The following is a 17581-nucleotide window of genomic DNA, read 5'->3' on the forward strand; positions in this document are numbered from 1 at the left end:
GACATATGTGAAATGTCATAGAGGATTTTAGCAAAAAGTATGTGGAAAAAAATATATGTATTCAATGTACTCAACTCAATTTTCTTCTCATAACATTGCAAACTGCCATTCCTTCTAGTATGTGCCCTGGAGCAGGCACACAGCACTGCCAGGGTAAAAGGTCTCACATGGTATACAGCATGCCCTCCGTCCCTAGACTCAAAGGGAAACCTAAGGGAGCGTCTGCCAATAATACCTCCTAATGGTGCACTGCAGCAATTCAATCTCCGGAGCCCTCACACTCCTCATACAACACAGTTGTTCCTGTTTTAGGAGGAAAGTAACTTGTAGACGCTCTCTTACGCAAGGTCTACTTGTGTTTAGTATCTGGGCCTGGGGTGATGATGACGATATTGGGTAGCGTTACATGCGCCCTTCGTTACACGGTCTACCGTACAGCATCCTACCTCAGAACGGTAAGTGAATGGGGACCCGAAGGTAGCTGGTTAACAGGTTAGCGGGTTGCTTGTGGTTGGAGGTCAGCGCTGCTGATGCCATTCCTGTGAGGAGACCTGCAGATAGTGGAATCAGGAAGCAACCTACAGGCTGGTAGGTAATGTGCACACATGCCGAAATAGTGGAGCATCCCCAGTCTTGCCATCTGATGCCACTATTGGAGGGACTGCCCCTGCTTTTGTCCCTCTGTCACTCTTTGCTCTTGAAATATTCCTCTTTTGGAACAAGCCCTAGTTATTTGTTCCAGAAAGTGTTGCTGAATATTCATCGCTGCCTGATGTATGTACAATTTCCTATTCTGTAATGTGTACATAAATGTAAAAACTTGTACAAAAAAAATCATCTTGATCGGTGGGGTCCAGGCGCTAATAAGGCCCGTTTACACAGGTCAAAGATTGGGCAAACCAGTGTTCACACAAATCTTCGTTCCAGATCATTGCGCTTGTTCGTTGGCCGATCGCATATTTTACGCCGACCTAAAAATCCTCATTGTCAGCAGCACATCTCCTTGTGTGAACAGGGGATGTGCTACCAGCGATGTGTAGCCAATGGTTAATAAGATCGTTCAGTCTTTATACAGTTTAAAGGGCCCTCAAACAAGCGCTGATCGACCTGTTATTATCGGCACAGATTATGGGCCGAAATCTGCCCGTGTTCAAGGGAAACTGTCGGCAGTTTTGAGCCCTCAAAACTGGTGACTGCGTTAAATATAGGGTGGGGAGCGCAGACTAGCGATACCTGTATTACCAAGTTGCATGACCGAGAAATCTATGTTTTATGTCCCCGGTATCGCAATTACAAGTGCCACAGAGGCGGCCTCTTCATGTTCAATGATCGGGCTCTTCACTGAACGGTGCCATCTACTCCCCTTTGCTCTGAGTGACAGCTCTAGCATCCCACCAAGAGACCACTAGAGACCGTCAGCGCAGAGAGTGTGCCAGAGACATCAAAACTTAGATTTCTTGGTTATGCAAAAAAAACATACATTTAGGTTTTATTCACACGAACGTGTCCAATTGGAGTCCAAAAGAACGAACAGTTTTTCATTTATATGAAGAACAGATGTTTGAATAGCCCCATTGACTTGTAAGGGTCAGTGTGCCCTCTGTTGTTAAAAAGGACAACACACTGACAAGAAATACGTTCATGTGAATAAGGCCTTAAAAGGGTTATCCGGGTTATTTAAAATTGATGGCATATTCTTAGGATAAGCCATCACTATCAGATCGGTGGGTGTCCGATCTAAGTGAATGGGACAGTGGTGCAATATCTTGCATGGCCGCTACAAATGTAACAACGCGTGCAAGTGCTAATGGAGAGAAGAACCATGCAAATAATGACGAGGATGTGCCGCTCGTGCAACCCCTTAACCAGGTGATCGGTGGCGGTGCTGACAGTCGGACCCCCACCGATCTAATATTGATGTTCTTATGCTAAGGATAAGCCATCAGTTTTAATAACCCGGATAACTCCTTTAACCTTAGAAATGAATGCAGAGTGGATATACTTTAGCCATAGGTTTACACAGAAGAAGCCTGTGGGTACATTACAATATGCATTGGTAAACCGTTAAGGTATGCAGGGGTTGATGTCGGACAAGGCCTCGTGCACACGACCGTGCATTTGCGTCTGCAATTTATCCGCATTTTTGTGGATCAATTGCGAACCATTCATTTAATGGCCCCATGCACACAACCGTGGCTTTCATGGATCTGTGCTGGGGACGCGAATCCGGACCACAGACTCAGGACATGTCATTTTGCTGTCTGGATTTGCGGGTTCACACCACTGGTGAAATTGTTATGGATTCGTGAATCCTGAAGATACACAACAAAGGTTTGTTCCCCTCCGATGGACCGCAACAGACTCGTGGTTTTGTCGTGTGCATGAGGCCAAACATCTGGTGTGATATGTATGATCTTCGATATATAATGCATGTAGTAAAACTCATCCACACGCTGCAAAAAATTCTGCTGAAAAAAGTTCATAAATTGACCTGCGGTGCGTTTTTTTTTATTCCGCAGTCGTTGCTTTTCTTAGTTCAAAAGTTTAAGCTATACAATTGATGCTCTATAATATAGTATATAACATCTAGGTCTGCAGTTGTTCAACCACTTTAGGCCAGGATCACACACACCGTTTTGACGCAGTCTTTTGAGTCAAAGCCAGAAGTGAATCCAAAAGGAAGGAAAAGTATAAAGAAAAGACTGATGCATCTCCTTCCTTTTGAGTCCACTTCTGGCTTTGACTCAAGACTGCGTCAAAAATTTGCTACTGAAACTGCATGTGTGATCCTGGCCTAAGGCTGAAATCACACATTGTGATTTTTGTCAGGTTTTTTTTTTAGCCAAACTCAGGAGTATATACAACATACAGAAGACCTATCAGTCTTTCCTTTAGGCCACATTACACACACTTTTCTTCTTCAGTGTTTTAAAACATGCCAAGAATTTTAAGCATTTTTAATGGAACGTGTTTTGGTGGTGTTTTTTTATTTAGTGCATGCGTTTTTTCCTATAGAGAAGCCTATGGAAAATTCCTAGATAAATTGCCATACTCCATACAGCTTTTTCAAAAAACTACACTGACTCCTAAAACACCAGAAACTAAAAAGCTTTATATGTAGTGTTTTCTATATTTCACTAAAGACTGGATAATAGAATTGTGAACTGCACAGATGACAGCAGGCTGGAAACATGCCGAGTAAGCAGGTTCTCCCACTCTTATCTCCTGTAAGGCTGGGTTCACACGACCTATTTTCAGACGTAATGGAGGCGTTTCACGCCTCAAATTACATCCTGGAAAAACGGCTCCCAATACGTTGGCAAACATCTGCCCATTACATTCAATGGGTGTTACGATGTACTGTGCCGACAACCTGTCATTTTACGTGTCGCTGTCAAAAGACGGCTCGTAAAATTACAGCCTCGTCAAAAGAAGTGCAGGACACTTCTTGGGACGTTTTTGGAACCGTTTTCTCATAGACTCCAATGAAAACAGCTCAAAAACGCTGCAAAAACCCAGCGAAAAATGCGAGTAGCTCAAAAAACTTCTGAAAATCAGGGGCTGTTTTCCCTTGAAAACAGCTCCGTATTTTGAGACGTTTTTGACTCTACGTGTGAACATACCCTAACGTGCCGACTTACAGAACAGTTCAAACTTTCTAAGAATGTTTTTTCCTTTTGTACTGACAGCAGAGAGGATGGGCTTATAACTTTGACCTCATCCATGGGAGGGGGTGTACTGTAATAACACAGACATTAGAAGAGAGCTGGAGCAGAGCAGTAGAGGCAGCTAGGGGTTCTACCTGACACACCTGCAGTATTTAAACACATGAACGTTCCACAAGTCATCAAATAATACTGAGTAGGTAAGACCATTTAAGGCATGTCCAGACGTGGCGTGTTTCAATGCCGCACATAATCTGCGTTGCAGATTCTGTTGCGGCTCTGCCTAAAATGGGCAGCAAATTGATGCGGATTAGCCGTTGCGTCTTCAGGTGAAGAGTACTTCCCTTCTCTCTATCAGTGCAGGATAGAGAGAAGGGACAGCCCTTTCCCTAGTAAAAGAAATTCATACTTACCCGGCCGTTGTCTTGGTGACGCGTCCCTCTTTCGACATCCAGCCCGACCTCCCTGGATGACGCGGCAGTCCATGTGACCGCTGCAGCTTGTGATTGGCCGCAGCCGTCACTTGGACTGAAACGTCATCCCGGGAGGCCGGACTGGAGGAAGAAGCAGGGAGTTCTCGGTAAGTAGGAACTTCTATTTTTTTAACACGTTGATCTATATTGTGATCGGAAGTCACTGTCCAGGGTGCAGAAACAGTTACTGCCGATCGTTTAACTCTTTCAACACCCTGGACAGTGACTATCTCCTGACGTCACCTAGCAATGCTCCCGTAATTATGGGTGTACACACGGTCACCCGTAATTACGGGAGCCCCATTGACTTCTATGGGCCTGTCCGTGCCGTAATAACGGCCCGTGATTACAGGCGTTTTTACGTTAGTGTGCATGGGGCCTCAGTCTGGCTGTAGACCTAGAAATACATAGGTCCAGCCAGAATGAAGAAATGTCATGTTCGTAAAACAAATACGCTACGCAACACACATAACATCTGCGGACTTCATTGCGGAATTTTGAATCTCCATTGAAGTCAATGGAGAAATTCCGCAACAAGTCCGCTACACGTCCGCAACAGTCAGTGTATGCTGCGGACAACAAATTCCGCACCGCAGCCTATGGTCCGCAGCGGAGTTTTCCACAACATGTGCACGAACCTAACTAAAAAGCAATGGAGAAAATGTCAGCTGCGGACTGGCCGCAGCGGAATTCCAGAGCAATTCTGCCACGTCTGGCCATGCCATTATGACGAAAAGAGGGAAGTTAGGGATGTACAGCAATAAGTAAAAAGGTTCTGCTAGATTTAACCCATTAGTGACCGGCCCATAGTCTTTTTACGTCGATCACTAACGGGCCTTATTCCGATGCCATAGACTTTTTACGTTGCGGCATCGGAATAAGTAAACAGAGCAGGGAGCTGTCAAATGGCGTCCCTGCTCTGCCGTGTGAGATCGATATTAGTATCGATCTCACCCGTTTAACCCCTCAGATGCGGTGCTCAATAGCGAGCACTGCCTCTGAGTGGTTTTGGAGAGAGGGAGGGAGCTCCCTCTCATCCCACCGACACCCGGCGATACGATCACAGAGTGTCTGTGTCTCCAATGGCAGCCGGGGGCCTAATAAAGGCCCCCGGGTCTGCCTGTAATGAATGCCTGCTAGATAATGCCGGAGGCATGACCTAGCAGATGCCTGTCCGTTTTAAACGGACAGGCATAATACACTGCAATGCAGTGTATTATAAATGCGATCGGACCATCGCATAGTGAAGTCCCCTAATGGGACTAGTGAAAAAAAAAGTTTAATAAAGTTAATAGAAAAAAAATGAAAAACCCACTTTTTCCCTTTAGTATTAAAAAAACAAAATAAAGTTAAAAAGTTACACATATTTGGTATCGCCACGTCCGTAACGACCCCGTCTATAAATCTATTACATTACTTAACCCGCACGGTGAACGTCGTAAAAAATTAAATAAAAAACGACGGAAAAATTGCTGTTTTCTGTGAATCCTGACTTTAAAAAAATGTGATTAAAAAGTGATCAAAAAGTCGCATCTACTCCAAAATGGTACCAATAAAAACTACAAGTCGTCCCACAAAAAAAAAGCCCTCATACGACCGCATCGGCGAAAAAATAAAAACGTTACAGCTCTTCAAATATGGAGACACAAAAACAAATCATTTAGAAAAAAAAGCGTTTTTACTGTGTAAAAGTAGTAAAACATACAAAAACTAAACAAATATGGTATCGTTGAAATAGTAACAACCCGCTGAATAAAGTTATTGTGTTATTTATACTACATGGTAAACGGCGTAGATTTAGGACGCAAAAAAGTGTTGAAATTTCAGATTTTTTTCTATTCCCCCCCCCAAAAAAGTTAATAAAAGTTAATCAATAAATATGTCCCCCAAAATGGTGCTATTAAAAAATATAACTTGTCCTGCAAAAAACAAGACCTTATACAGCTATGTCGACGCAAAAATAAAAACGTTATAGCTCTTGGAATGCGACGATTCAAAAACGTAAAAAATAGCTTGGTCATTAAGGTCTAAAATAGGCTGGTCATTAAGGGGTTAAAGTAAACTGTGCTCTTAAACAACCCTTTAGATCTTTATAGAGTGAGACTTTTTTTTTTTCATTTGTTACAGCAGTAATTTTTCTGCACTTTTTTAATTATAATTTTTATCACTATTTCTCTTTTTCGAAGGATGTGTATTGGAACACCTGATATCATATTGTGGTCTGTTTTCGATTGATCCTGCTTATCGTATCTATATTATCGCTGCGATTATACGCTGTTTTTCTTTTTATTATTGTTGAAAACTCAAACATTGTTTTACCATAAAAAACACTTTAGATTTGATCTATTATAATCTACATAAAATGTTCAGTAACTTTGGAAATACTTTATTTTTCTTATCTTGCCCCACTGTTGAATTATATAATGGGCCCCATTTCTAAAATCTGACCTTGTTTCCCCTAGAAACTAATCAAAATGCAGCTATCATGTTTCCCATTGTAGTTTAGGAAATTAAAGCTGCACTGTCACTGGTTGCTATGGGCAACAAGGCTTGTTTTTCTGTTAGATAGGTTTGTAAAAATGATGCCCATTGTGGTAGGTGTAGGAAAAGCCACCAGAACACCAGAATAACCTGCTCCAGCGTTGTTATCCACTTTATGCAGCAGACGACACCCTATAAACCTATTTCAGTTGCCTATAAAGGGTTGTGTGGATTTTGGAATTCGGCATAATATATTACTGGACAGAATTTTCAAGTGTCAATATTTTGTATAGAACTATTTTGTTTTCATACACAAATAATTAGTAACTATCATAAATATGATCCATAAGTTTATTTTGTAAATAAATATTTTTTTAATGTTGCTGATTGTGTTTCTACTATAGGGACGTTATCTCCAGTATCCGGCAAGTGCAACACCTGTTAACCTGACTATGAAAGCAACTTCTGGACCTCAGGAACAAGCTCTGACTACCTCATTGCCTTCTAATGTTAAAAAATACTCCAACGCCGTCTCCTTGTACACCAACCCAGCAATGTCTGAAAATGATCCCTCTCCTCGCCCACTGCTACTCTTCCTTCCTTGGTTGGGCTCAAATGCTCGATCCCTTGGGAAGTATATCCAGCTGTACTTCAACCTGGGCTTTGATGTGTTAGTGGCAGAGACCTCATTATCTCACTTTTTGTGGCCCAAGTTTGGTCTGGAGTATGGAAGACATTTGTCAGATCTCCTAATGGGAGAAAAGGACCTTTGTTCCCGTAAACTCTACCTCCACGCAATGTCTATTGGAGGCTACACATTTGCACAGATGTTGGTGGGGGCTTCCAAGAAACAGCGTGAGATGCTGGAGAGGATTCATGGTCAAGTATTTGACAGCCTTGTGGTTGGCAGCATGGAAAAAATGGCAACAGGTGAATAAGCACCATACCTCAATTTAAAGAGACTGTCACCACATTATAAGTGCCCTATCTCCTACATAAGGAGATGGGTGCTGTAATGTAGGTGACAGCAGTGGTTTTTATTTAGAAAAACAATGTATTTTCACCATGTTAGGAGCGATTTTAGCTTTATGCTAATTAGTTTCTTAATGCCCAAGTGGGCATTGTACAGAGGAGTGTATGACGCTGACCAATCCGTGACCAATCAGCGTCATACACTCCTCTCCATTCATTTACTCCGCGCATAGTGATCCTGCGTTGTTCACTATGTGCTGTCTTATACTAATATATTTACGTTACTGAAGTGTTTAGACAGTGAATAGTCATTCCTTCCAGCCAGGACGGGATGTCTACTCACAATCCCTGCACTTCATTAACGTTTGTTTGGTACTTATAGCAGAGCAAAGCGTAATCTCGCTGTAACCTGTCATTTACATTAAGATTACGCTTGCTCTGCTGTAAGTACCAAACAAACGTTAACGAAGTGCCGGGATTGTGAGTAGACATCCCGTCCTGGCTGGAAGGAATGTCTACGTTACTGAAGTATCTTGACAGTGAGTAAATATGTTAGTATAAGACAGCACATAGTGAATAACGCAGTATCACTATGCGCGGAGTAAATGAATGGGGAGAAGTGTATGACGCTGATTGGTCACGGATTGGTCAGCGTCATACAGTCCTCTGTACAACGTCCACTTGGTCTAAAGTAAAAACACGCCCACTTGGGCATTAAGAAACTAATTACCATAAAGCTAAAATCACTCCTAACGTGGTAAAATTAGATAGTTTTTCTAAATAAAAAGCACTGCGGTCATCTACATTATAGCGCCGATCTCCTTATGTAGGAGATAGGGCACTTATAATGTGGTGACAAAGACATTCACTTAAAGAGACTCTATGTAGTTTGTTTCTAAGCACAAATGGGTGATTTGCTAAATAGATCATGATAAATAGTCTAAACCGTTTCATTACTTGCGTGGATTAATACAGTGATTTTCCCACATTTTGGTATTTCTTGCTAAATACTAAATAAACCAAAACCAATATAAAAAAAAAACCACACTTTTTTGCATGCAAATTTTCATCCTAGAGGTAAAAAAAATACCTAACAGAGGGGTGGTGCAGATATGTCACCATATTATCTTGCACACCGAAGGTTTATTAATTGGGCATCATAATAAGAAATAATTTAATACGTATTGTAATCTTCTAACTGGGTATGTCTGCTTTTGTGAACTTTCATATTAGACAGGTCAATAAGCCTTTGATTCAATTCAACAAGCCATCCAGCATCCTTTATTGTTGGGAGTCTGGTTGGCAAAGGGTCATACACTGTAAGAAATTTGTAATGAAAATAATGCTTCGCTTGTGGACAGTTGGAAATATTGTTTTGCATTGCTTCATGTGTATTTTCTCATATGACTAGTGCTAGAATTGTGACAGTCTAAACATTTGGTTTTAGCATCATACACCTAATGATAATTGTAATTTCCAGTCACCTCTTTAGCATTAATGGTTCTATGTATAATGAGTGGGCACCTTTCAGCTTTCCTCTCTTTAAAGGCTATGTAAACCTTTGAAAGGCAAGATTTTTTTATTAATAAAAAGGTCAGTCAGTGTGATTGGTGCAACTTTCTAAATAGTTTTTATTAAAAAATTTGTTTTACTTTTTGAGATACAGCAGTTCTGTAGTCTCTATACAGAGCCGCTGTATCTCTCGCCATGATCTGAATCCGTCAGTCCCGCGGACCTGACGGGTTCAGTGTCAGCGGGTCACGCAGAATCCACCTGTTATCTATCACATCTAAGTTATGAATTTAGATGTGATCATTAACGGCTCGATCCTGCGTGTCCGAGACATGCAGGACCCGCGGAAACTGAACCCATTTATTAAAAATGCCTTTCAAAGGTTTACATAGCCTTTTGAGGTCTTTTTTATAGACCTACACTACTGGTCAAAAGTTTGGGGTCACCCACACAATTTTGTGTTTTCCATGAAAACTCACACTTATATTTATCAAATGAGTTGCAAAATGACTAGAAAATATAGTCAAGACATTGACAAGGTTAGAAATAATGATTTTTATTTGAAATAATAATTTTCTCCTTTAAACTTTGCTTTCGTCAAAGAATGCTCCATTTGCAGCAATTACAGCATTGCAGACCTTTGGCATTCTAGCTGTTAATTTGCTGAGATAATCGGGAGAAATTTCACCCCATGCTTCCAGAAGCCCCTCCCACAAGTTGGATTGGCTTGATGGGCACTTCTTGCGTACCATACGGTCAAGCTGCTCCCACAACAGCTCTATGGGGTTTAGATCTGGTGACTGCGCTGGCCACTCCATTACAGATAGAATACCAGCTGCCTGCTTCTTCCCTAAATAGTTCTTGCATAATTTGAGGTGTGCTTTGGGTCATTGTCCTGTTGTAGGATGAAATTGGCTCCAATCAAGCGCTGTCCACAGGGTATGGCATGGCGTTGCAAAATGGAGTGATAGCCTTCCTTATTCAAAATCCCTTTTACCTTGTACAAATCTCCCACTTTACCAGCACCAAAGCAACCCCAGACCATCACATTACCTCCACCATGCTTGACAGATGGCGTCAGGCAGTCTTCCAGCATCTTTTCAGTTGTTCTGCGTCTCACAAATGTTCTTCTGTGTGATCCAAACACCTCAAACTTCGATTCGTCTGTCCATGACACTTTTTTCCAATCTTCCTCTGTCCAATGTCTGTGTGCTTTTGCCCATATTAATATTTTCCTTTTATTGGCCAGTCTCAGATATGGCTTTTTCTTTGCCACTCTGCCCTAAAGGCCAGCATCCCGGAGTCGCCTCTTCACTGTAGATGTTGACACTGGCGTTTTGCGGGTACTATTTAATGAAGCTGCCAGTTGAGGACCTGTGAGGCGTCTATTTCTCAAACTAGAGACTAATGTACTTGTCTTGTTGCTCAGTTGTACAGCGGGGCCTCCCACTTCTCTTTCTACTCTGGTTAGAGCCTGTTTGTGCTGTCCTCTGAAGGGAGTAGTACACTCCGTTGTAGGAAATCTACAGTTTCTTGGCAATTTCTCGCACGGAATAGCCTTCATTTCTAATAACAAGAATAGACAGCCGAGTTTCACATGAAAACTCGCTTTTTCTAGCCATTTGGAGAGTTTAGTCGAACCCACAAATGTAATGCTCCAGATTCTCAACTAGCTCAAAGGAAGGTCAGTTTTATAGCTCCTCTAAACAGCAAAACTTTACAGCGGAGCTAACATAATTGCACAAGGGTTTTCAAGTGTTTTCTAATCATCCATTAGCCCTCTAACACAGTTAGCAAACACAATGTACCATTAGAACACTGGAGTGATGGTTGCTGGAAATGGGCCTCCATACACCTATGTAGATATTGCATTAAAAACCAGACGTTTGCAGATAGAATAGTCATTTAGCACATTAATAATGTATAGAGTGTATTTCTGATTAATTTAATGTTATCTTCATTGAAAAAAACTGCTTTTCTTTAAAAAATAAGGAAATTTCTAAGTGACCCTAAACTTTTGAACGGTAGTGTATATGACTTATTTGAACAGTTGTGTTTGAGGTCTGTGATTTAGCAAAGCTATGGAAAAGAACAGAGTTGGATCCCTGCAGAAGGAAACCACATATGAAATAAAGGACTGTATGTTATCCATTCTATTTAGAACTTACCCATACTTGTGTTTTCATAGGTGTGGCACGCATGGTATCCTTCCCTTTCTTAGAGTCGTTGATCATACGTGGAACGCTACTTTACTTCTCACTTCTAAAAGCCCATACTGCAGATTACTATGAGAAGGGAATTCAAGCCTTTTCGGAAAATCCAGTCACCTGTCCTGTTCTCTTCTTCTACTGCATGAATGACCCAATGAGTGACCATACTGCGGTGGATCAGTTCCTGCAGGATTGGGAGAAGAAAGGAATCGAAGTGCAGGGAAAGAAATGGGAAAAGTCGGTACACGCAGGGCATCTACGAAAGCATACACCGGAATACACCGAAATCCTGAACAATTTCATTAATGGTCTACAGGCCAGAGTGCCAAAAAGCAAACTGTAGCTGGATTGCTGCACAATTATTCCACTGCCCCAAACAGTATACTGTGTTAAAGTGGGGATACTACTAAAGTATCAGGTATGGTTTTCAGAATGTTTCTCAGGTGCTTCTACAACTCGTTGCACTTTTATCTCCAAATCAATCCCTTTTGATTTTGTGCACAAAACATAACCGCCTATCCAGCAATTCAGTACTTGTTGAACTGAATGGTGTCTCATTAATGATATCTTATTTTTTCAATCTCCTATGTAATAACCAGTACTCGATAGACAACAAATGTTAAATGTGTTTTTCCAGGATTCTACAATTTCTGAAGACTACAAACATGTGCCATAGAGCAGGGGCCAAGAGACAAATTAATAAAATCAGCAATGTTTTTTTTTTTTTGTTGTTATTTTTAATTATGGCAGTACATTTATGTATTAGAGATGCACGATGCATCGAAACTTAGATACTGTTTCAATACCGTTATTTCATGTATTTCGATACTTAGCTGTGCGGCTGCACAGGTAAGTATAGTAACACATGCATGTACGAGAGCGAGGCTGCGGCTGTGTAATACAGCCATTGCCCTGCTCCTGAGTCCCGACAACAATGAGGATGAGGTGATGCTGCCGGCGCTGTACTAATGATTGCCGGCAATGAAGACAAAACATGGCGGGCACACTGCAAAACACCCCCATGTTCTGTCTTCAGTGCCTGCGCTGCCGCTCATTAGTGCAGCTTCGGCTGCATCACCTCATGCTGACCGCACGCACTTAAAGGGAATGTGTTGCCAGCAAAACATGTTTATTTTTTTCACGAGTCAGGAAATGTTATAAATTAGATTCTAATTTATAATATTTCCCATTGCTGGTCACTAGATGGAGCTATTCCCAAAATTGCAGCATTGCATGTGGTAAAGCAACCACATTGCTTTTTGCTGCAAAATTGGAAAAAAAGCACTCGCTCTAGTGAGCTCTGAGAATCCCCCCCTCCTTTATCCTGGCTAGTGCCGGGATAAACGAGGGAATTGAACGGTCTAACCTCCTACACTGTGTGTCGCCATTTTTTGAGCTAACACACAGTGTAGTAGGTTTACATACAGTAGTAAACACACACGAACATACATAGAAATCTCTTACCTGCTCCTGCCGCCGCGGCTCCCTCCGGCCCGTCCGCTCCGTCGTCTGCCGCTGGTCCAAGTGCACAAGTCCGGAAGCCGCGACCGGAAGTAGTCATCTTACTGTCCAGCCGCGACTTCCGGTCCACAGGAAAATGGCGCCGGACGGCGCACATTTCAAATTGGACTGTGTGGGAGCGGCGCATGCGCAGTTCCCACACAGACGGCGTACACAGAAGTGGATGGGACGGGCCCCGTTCGCAGTCCCTATGGGACTGTGCCTGCCGTATTCCATGTCTGTATGTGTCGTTAATCGACACATACAGAAATGGAAAAAAAAATGGCAGCCCCCATAGGGAAGAAAAAGTGAAAAAATAGAAAAAAGTAACACACAAATAAATAAAAACGTTTTTAATAAAACACTAACATTAAACTGACATGAAATTTTTTTTGTGGTGACACTGTTCCTTTAATGTCAGGAGCGGGGCAATGGCTGTATTACATAGCCGCAGCCCCGCTGGCGGAGATCATAGAAACCTCTCATCTCTGCCGCTATTCTCCTGAATGCTGCGATCAAAGCTGACTGCAGCATTCAGGAGAAAATGAGAAGGGGGGATGCACCTTGGATCGCATCACAGGAATCCCTGTGATGCGATTGAGGGACATACCATATATGGGCAGACAGCCCAGGGTCCATTGAAGGACCCCAGGGCTGTCTTACCAGATTTCCTTTTGTTAGGGCATACTTAGGTATGTCTTCACAACTGCCTGTGTACTATCCGTACACAGACTAGTTTACTGGCATATAGATATATGCCAGTAGATTAAAGTTTAAAAATAAAGTAAAAACATAAAGTAATATTAAATTTTAAAAAATACACTATTTTTACAATAAACATTAAAATAAGTCTCAATACATAAAATATACACATTCGGTATTTGCGCGGCCGTAATAACCTGCACAATAATTTTTTTGCATCATTTATGATATGTACGCTGTAAAAAAATAAAATAAAAACTGCTTTCTTTCACTTATTGTGAGGCACGAGGTGTGATGAATTTAACCTCCATGTGTCTCACATTAATAGTAATTAACCCCATCATGTACTTTACACATTAACCCATTATGACTGAGAAACATGATGGGGTTAATTACTATTAATGTGAGGCACATTCAAAATTCATCATCACAACACGCCTCACATCAGAAAATGGAAGACCTTTTTTTTTTTTTATTACTGTTGGCAAAGTATAGTTTTGGTATCGAAATCGCAATACTACACAAAGTATCGGTATCGAAGTCCAAATTATGGTATCGTGACATCCCTATTTAGCATTAAAAAAAAAAAGTAGAATCCCCGCCCCAAAAAAACTTTCATTTGCAGCTCACAAATTAACAGCCTTTATTAAGTGTTTTTAACTACCTCAGGAAATAGATGGGATTGAAAAATACCCAAAGGACTTTCACAAAACTTGGAAGAGATAAGCAATACTGATTCCTATATACATTGTACACTGTTGTTGGCGTCATCTATGCACATATTTAATATTATGCTTCCAATGCTTACTATATAAGATGTCCAACATTACAGCTCATGTATAAGAAATGCTCAGTCATTTTGCCTGATATTCAGTGCTATAGCACAAGAAAGTACAGGAATGAATGTACACTTGTACAACAATGCAGCAAGAACTCCCGAAGGTCCAGTATACTAATCTATTGTGTCAATGTAGACTGATCACTCCAGAATGAATTATATGTGACATCTAGTTACTGCGTTATTCAATTATTGCTCCAAACTCGAAAGCACTGTTTATTTTCATAGTTTGATACAAGGGTTACTGTTGGGAATGGTTGGGCTGTATTTTTTCAACATTATACTGTAAACTGTATCACAATATTATTGCCTGAGGCAGGGATTTTCTGTTCTGCTTAGTCCTAGGAGCAGGACGAAAAAAACTTAAGCGCTGGATCCATCGCATGACGGTCACCTAAGGTGGCCAGACGGAACCCATTGACTTTAATGGGTTGCGTCAGGTTTCCGTCATGGTGTCTGTCGTTTAACTGGAAAACGATAAGATATTTTTTCTTGTATTTTGGACCGGATCTGTGATATAAACTCTAAACGGCATCTCTGACACAGATGTGAACAGAGTCTAACTTAGTCTACCTCATACTTCTTTGGAGTTTCAGTTTTCTAACATACTTTTGTATGTATTTTTCATGATTTTCAAGATCTCTTCATGTAGTCAACGAATAGAAACCTACATATTTATTTTTTTTACTTCCAGAGGATGAAAATCTGTCCTGGTCATGTAAAGGACACACGGGTGCTCGGCTATAAAGGACAACTCTAATAACTGTACTGTAACAAGTCATGCACCTGTGTGTCCATCACAGAACCAGGACAGCTCTCATCCTTCTCTATCATCATCCTCTGGAAGTAAACAATGAAGGTTCCCATTCAACCACTGCATGCAGAGATCCTGAAAACAGGATAAAATGTATAACTTTCATTATACAATGAATAACCTTTATTTGCTTTAACCGGACAAACCCTGTATGTATTCTGACAGGTTCACTGACAAGTTTGGAGGTGACCGTCATTTTCTCAGCATGTTCAACCAACAACAAAATTACAGTTTATCACTCTTTGAGAAGAGAATAGAAGGGATAACGGATATGGCTGCAATTTCTGTCGTCTCATTTGCAAAAAAAGCCTCTGGAAAAAAAACTGAAAAATGCCAATACCTCTCCAAGAAAAACAAAACATAATTTCTGAACTTCGACTATGGATCTGACTTCGAATTAAACTTGGGTCCTCAGAGTTGTGCAGCACTGTCTTAATGTATGACGGCTTACAAAACCTCCACTCCAAAGCATGAAGTTAGGCTCTGAAGTTAAATGTTGTTTTTCTATTAGGCCTGATCATTTAAAGGGGTTGTCCCAGTATTAAAGAGCCATAAATGTGCAGCTGAGTGCACGATTTAATAGGCAGGGCTGTACAAACCCTGTCTCACTTAAAAAAAAATTGCTATCCTCCTTCATTTAGATAGCGGTGCCGTTATATTTTGTGATCTTGTTGTCCTTGTCTGCCGAGAGCTGAAGAGTGAAAGCGTGCTCGCGCGCGCACAGCTCCGACACCGCTGCCGACGATACACCTGCCGCTAGGGAACAGAAGAATTCACATTCTTTTTCTCCTCTTCTGTTCCATGGCAGCGGTGGAGCTGTGTGTGCTCGCTCTCCTCTCTATCTCGTCAGACAGTGAAGGAAAGACTGTGTGACCTCACGAGAGAGATCACACAGCACAAGCAGCTGGGACACTGTCCGTAGCTAATTGGACAGTGTCACAGTGATAGTAACATGCCCCATGCCATTTACACGCCCCATTTACAGTTCAGGGGGTTATTTACATGTTGGGCACCAAATATAACGGCACCAATATCTAAATAACGGAGGAGGATAGGATTTTTTTTTAAAGTGAGACAGGGTTTGTGCAGCAGTGCTTATTACATGGTGCACTCTTTAAAGGTTCTCTTTAAATATTATAGCAAAATAATTCAGCATTAAAAATGTATTTGTTTATTAGTTTATGTTCTAATAAAAATGCTCCAGTTGAGATTTTCTCTTTATTTCATTATAATGGCGCCCCCTGGTGTTTAATCTGTATAGTGATGTGCTCGTCCTCCTACTGAGATGAGGGAGGAGGCACATGTTCAGTTCCACTCTCCAACTGCAGACAGCCAATAGAAAATGCCTTCCCTGTTTGTCAGTAAAGAAGATTTTATTCCGAAACACAGCTTGTAGTGTGGTGGGAGATTAGCACAGTTAGGCCTCATTTACACGAATGTGTGCGTTTTTCACGTGCAAAAAACGCCGCGTTTTGCGAACGTGGCAGTTCTGTGTGTCATCAGTGAATGGTGCGTAGCTGCGTGATTTTCACGCATATGCCATCCTTATGACACGGTGTTTAGAAAAATAATGAAGGAAGTGCTTTTTTTTTCCCCTTCATTTCTTTATCTACTGTTGCGGGAATCACGCAACAGTAAATAAAGTAGAAGTGCTTCCGTGTGATTTTCACGCACCCATTGACTTCAATGAGTGCATGATGCGCGAAAAACGCCCAAGTATAGTACATATCGTGAGTTTTATGCAGCGGACACACGCTGTATGAAAATCACGAAATGTCTGAACGGCCCCATAGACTAACACGCGTCGTATCACGGACGTTAAACACGTTCATCTAAATAAGGCCTAAGAAACACACAGGAGATTGCAACAGTTTGCTTAGATGAAGAGAGCCTGCATACAGCACTGCTTACATACAGGGTTGAGCTCTCCCCTCTCCTGCTTATCCTCTCACTGTGTATAACCTTCAGGCTCTCCCTCTTCTTGAGTTACATAGGGCTGGGCTCTCCTTCTAAAAAGACATGTACTGGGGGGCATTTATAAAGCTACTACTATGGCAGAGGCAGTGAAACAGAATTATCTGCCTACACAAGCTATGACAGGGAGGGGGAGGAGCTGCAGCATACAGGACACGCCCCCTGATCTGGCAGCCAGAAGAAAATCTTTCAGAGCAATGCAGCAACAAATGTGGAAATCTCTTGATCCATGTAAGATACAGGGCTGGTTCCAGCTTTGTTAAAGAGAGATTGTCATGCACTATATATATTATGTCTAATTATCTTTTTCATTGATTCTGGAACAACCCTTTTAAGGCTGGGTTCAGACTTTGTGTTGTGATGTGGCTCGTAGCTGCACCAAAGCTGATGGTCAAAATTGCGGTGGAAGTAAAATTGGAATAGTTTTCGTGGCACAACTG

General features: G+C 41.5%; 1 protein-coding gene across 3 annotated transcripts; it reads left to right on the forward strand.

Annotated features, from left to right (window-relative positions):
• Positions 1-280: 280 nt before the first annotated feature.
• LOC142749482 (transmembrane protein 53-like) lies at positions 281-16317 on the forward strand. 3 transcript variants are annotated; one of them, XR_012882423.1, is made up of 4 exons: positions 281-455; positions 7024-7549; positions 11292-11731; positions 15333-16317. XR_012882423.1 is itself a non-coding variant. In XM_075857562.1 (3 exons), exons 1-3 carry the CDS (start codon positions 381-383, stop codon positions 11654-11656), a joined length of 966 nt encoding a protein of 321 aa, XP_075713677.1. In that variant the 5' UTR covers positions 281-380; the 3' UTR covers positions 11657-16317. The 3 variants fall into 3 exon arrangements, 2 of the variants coding, with proteins under 2 accessions (XP_075713677.1, XP_075713678.1); XM_075857562.1 differs by having other exon boundaries at positions 11292-16317; XM_075857563.1 differs by lacking the exon at positions 281-455 and adding an exon at positions 481-588 and having other exon boundaries at positions 11292-16317.
• The last annotated feature ends 1264 nt before the right edge of the window (positions 16318-17581 follow it).

The sequence above is a fragment of the Rhinoderma darwinii genome, chromosome 3 (assembly GCF_050947455.1).
Source record: "Rhinoderma darwinii isolate aRhiDar2 chromosome 3, aRhiDar2.hap1, whole genome shotgun sequence".
In the NCBI taxonomy this organism is placed as follows: domain Eukaryota; kingdom Metazoa; phylum Chordata; class Amphibia; order Anura; family Rhinodermatidae; genus Rhinoderma; species Rhinoderma darwinii.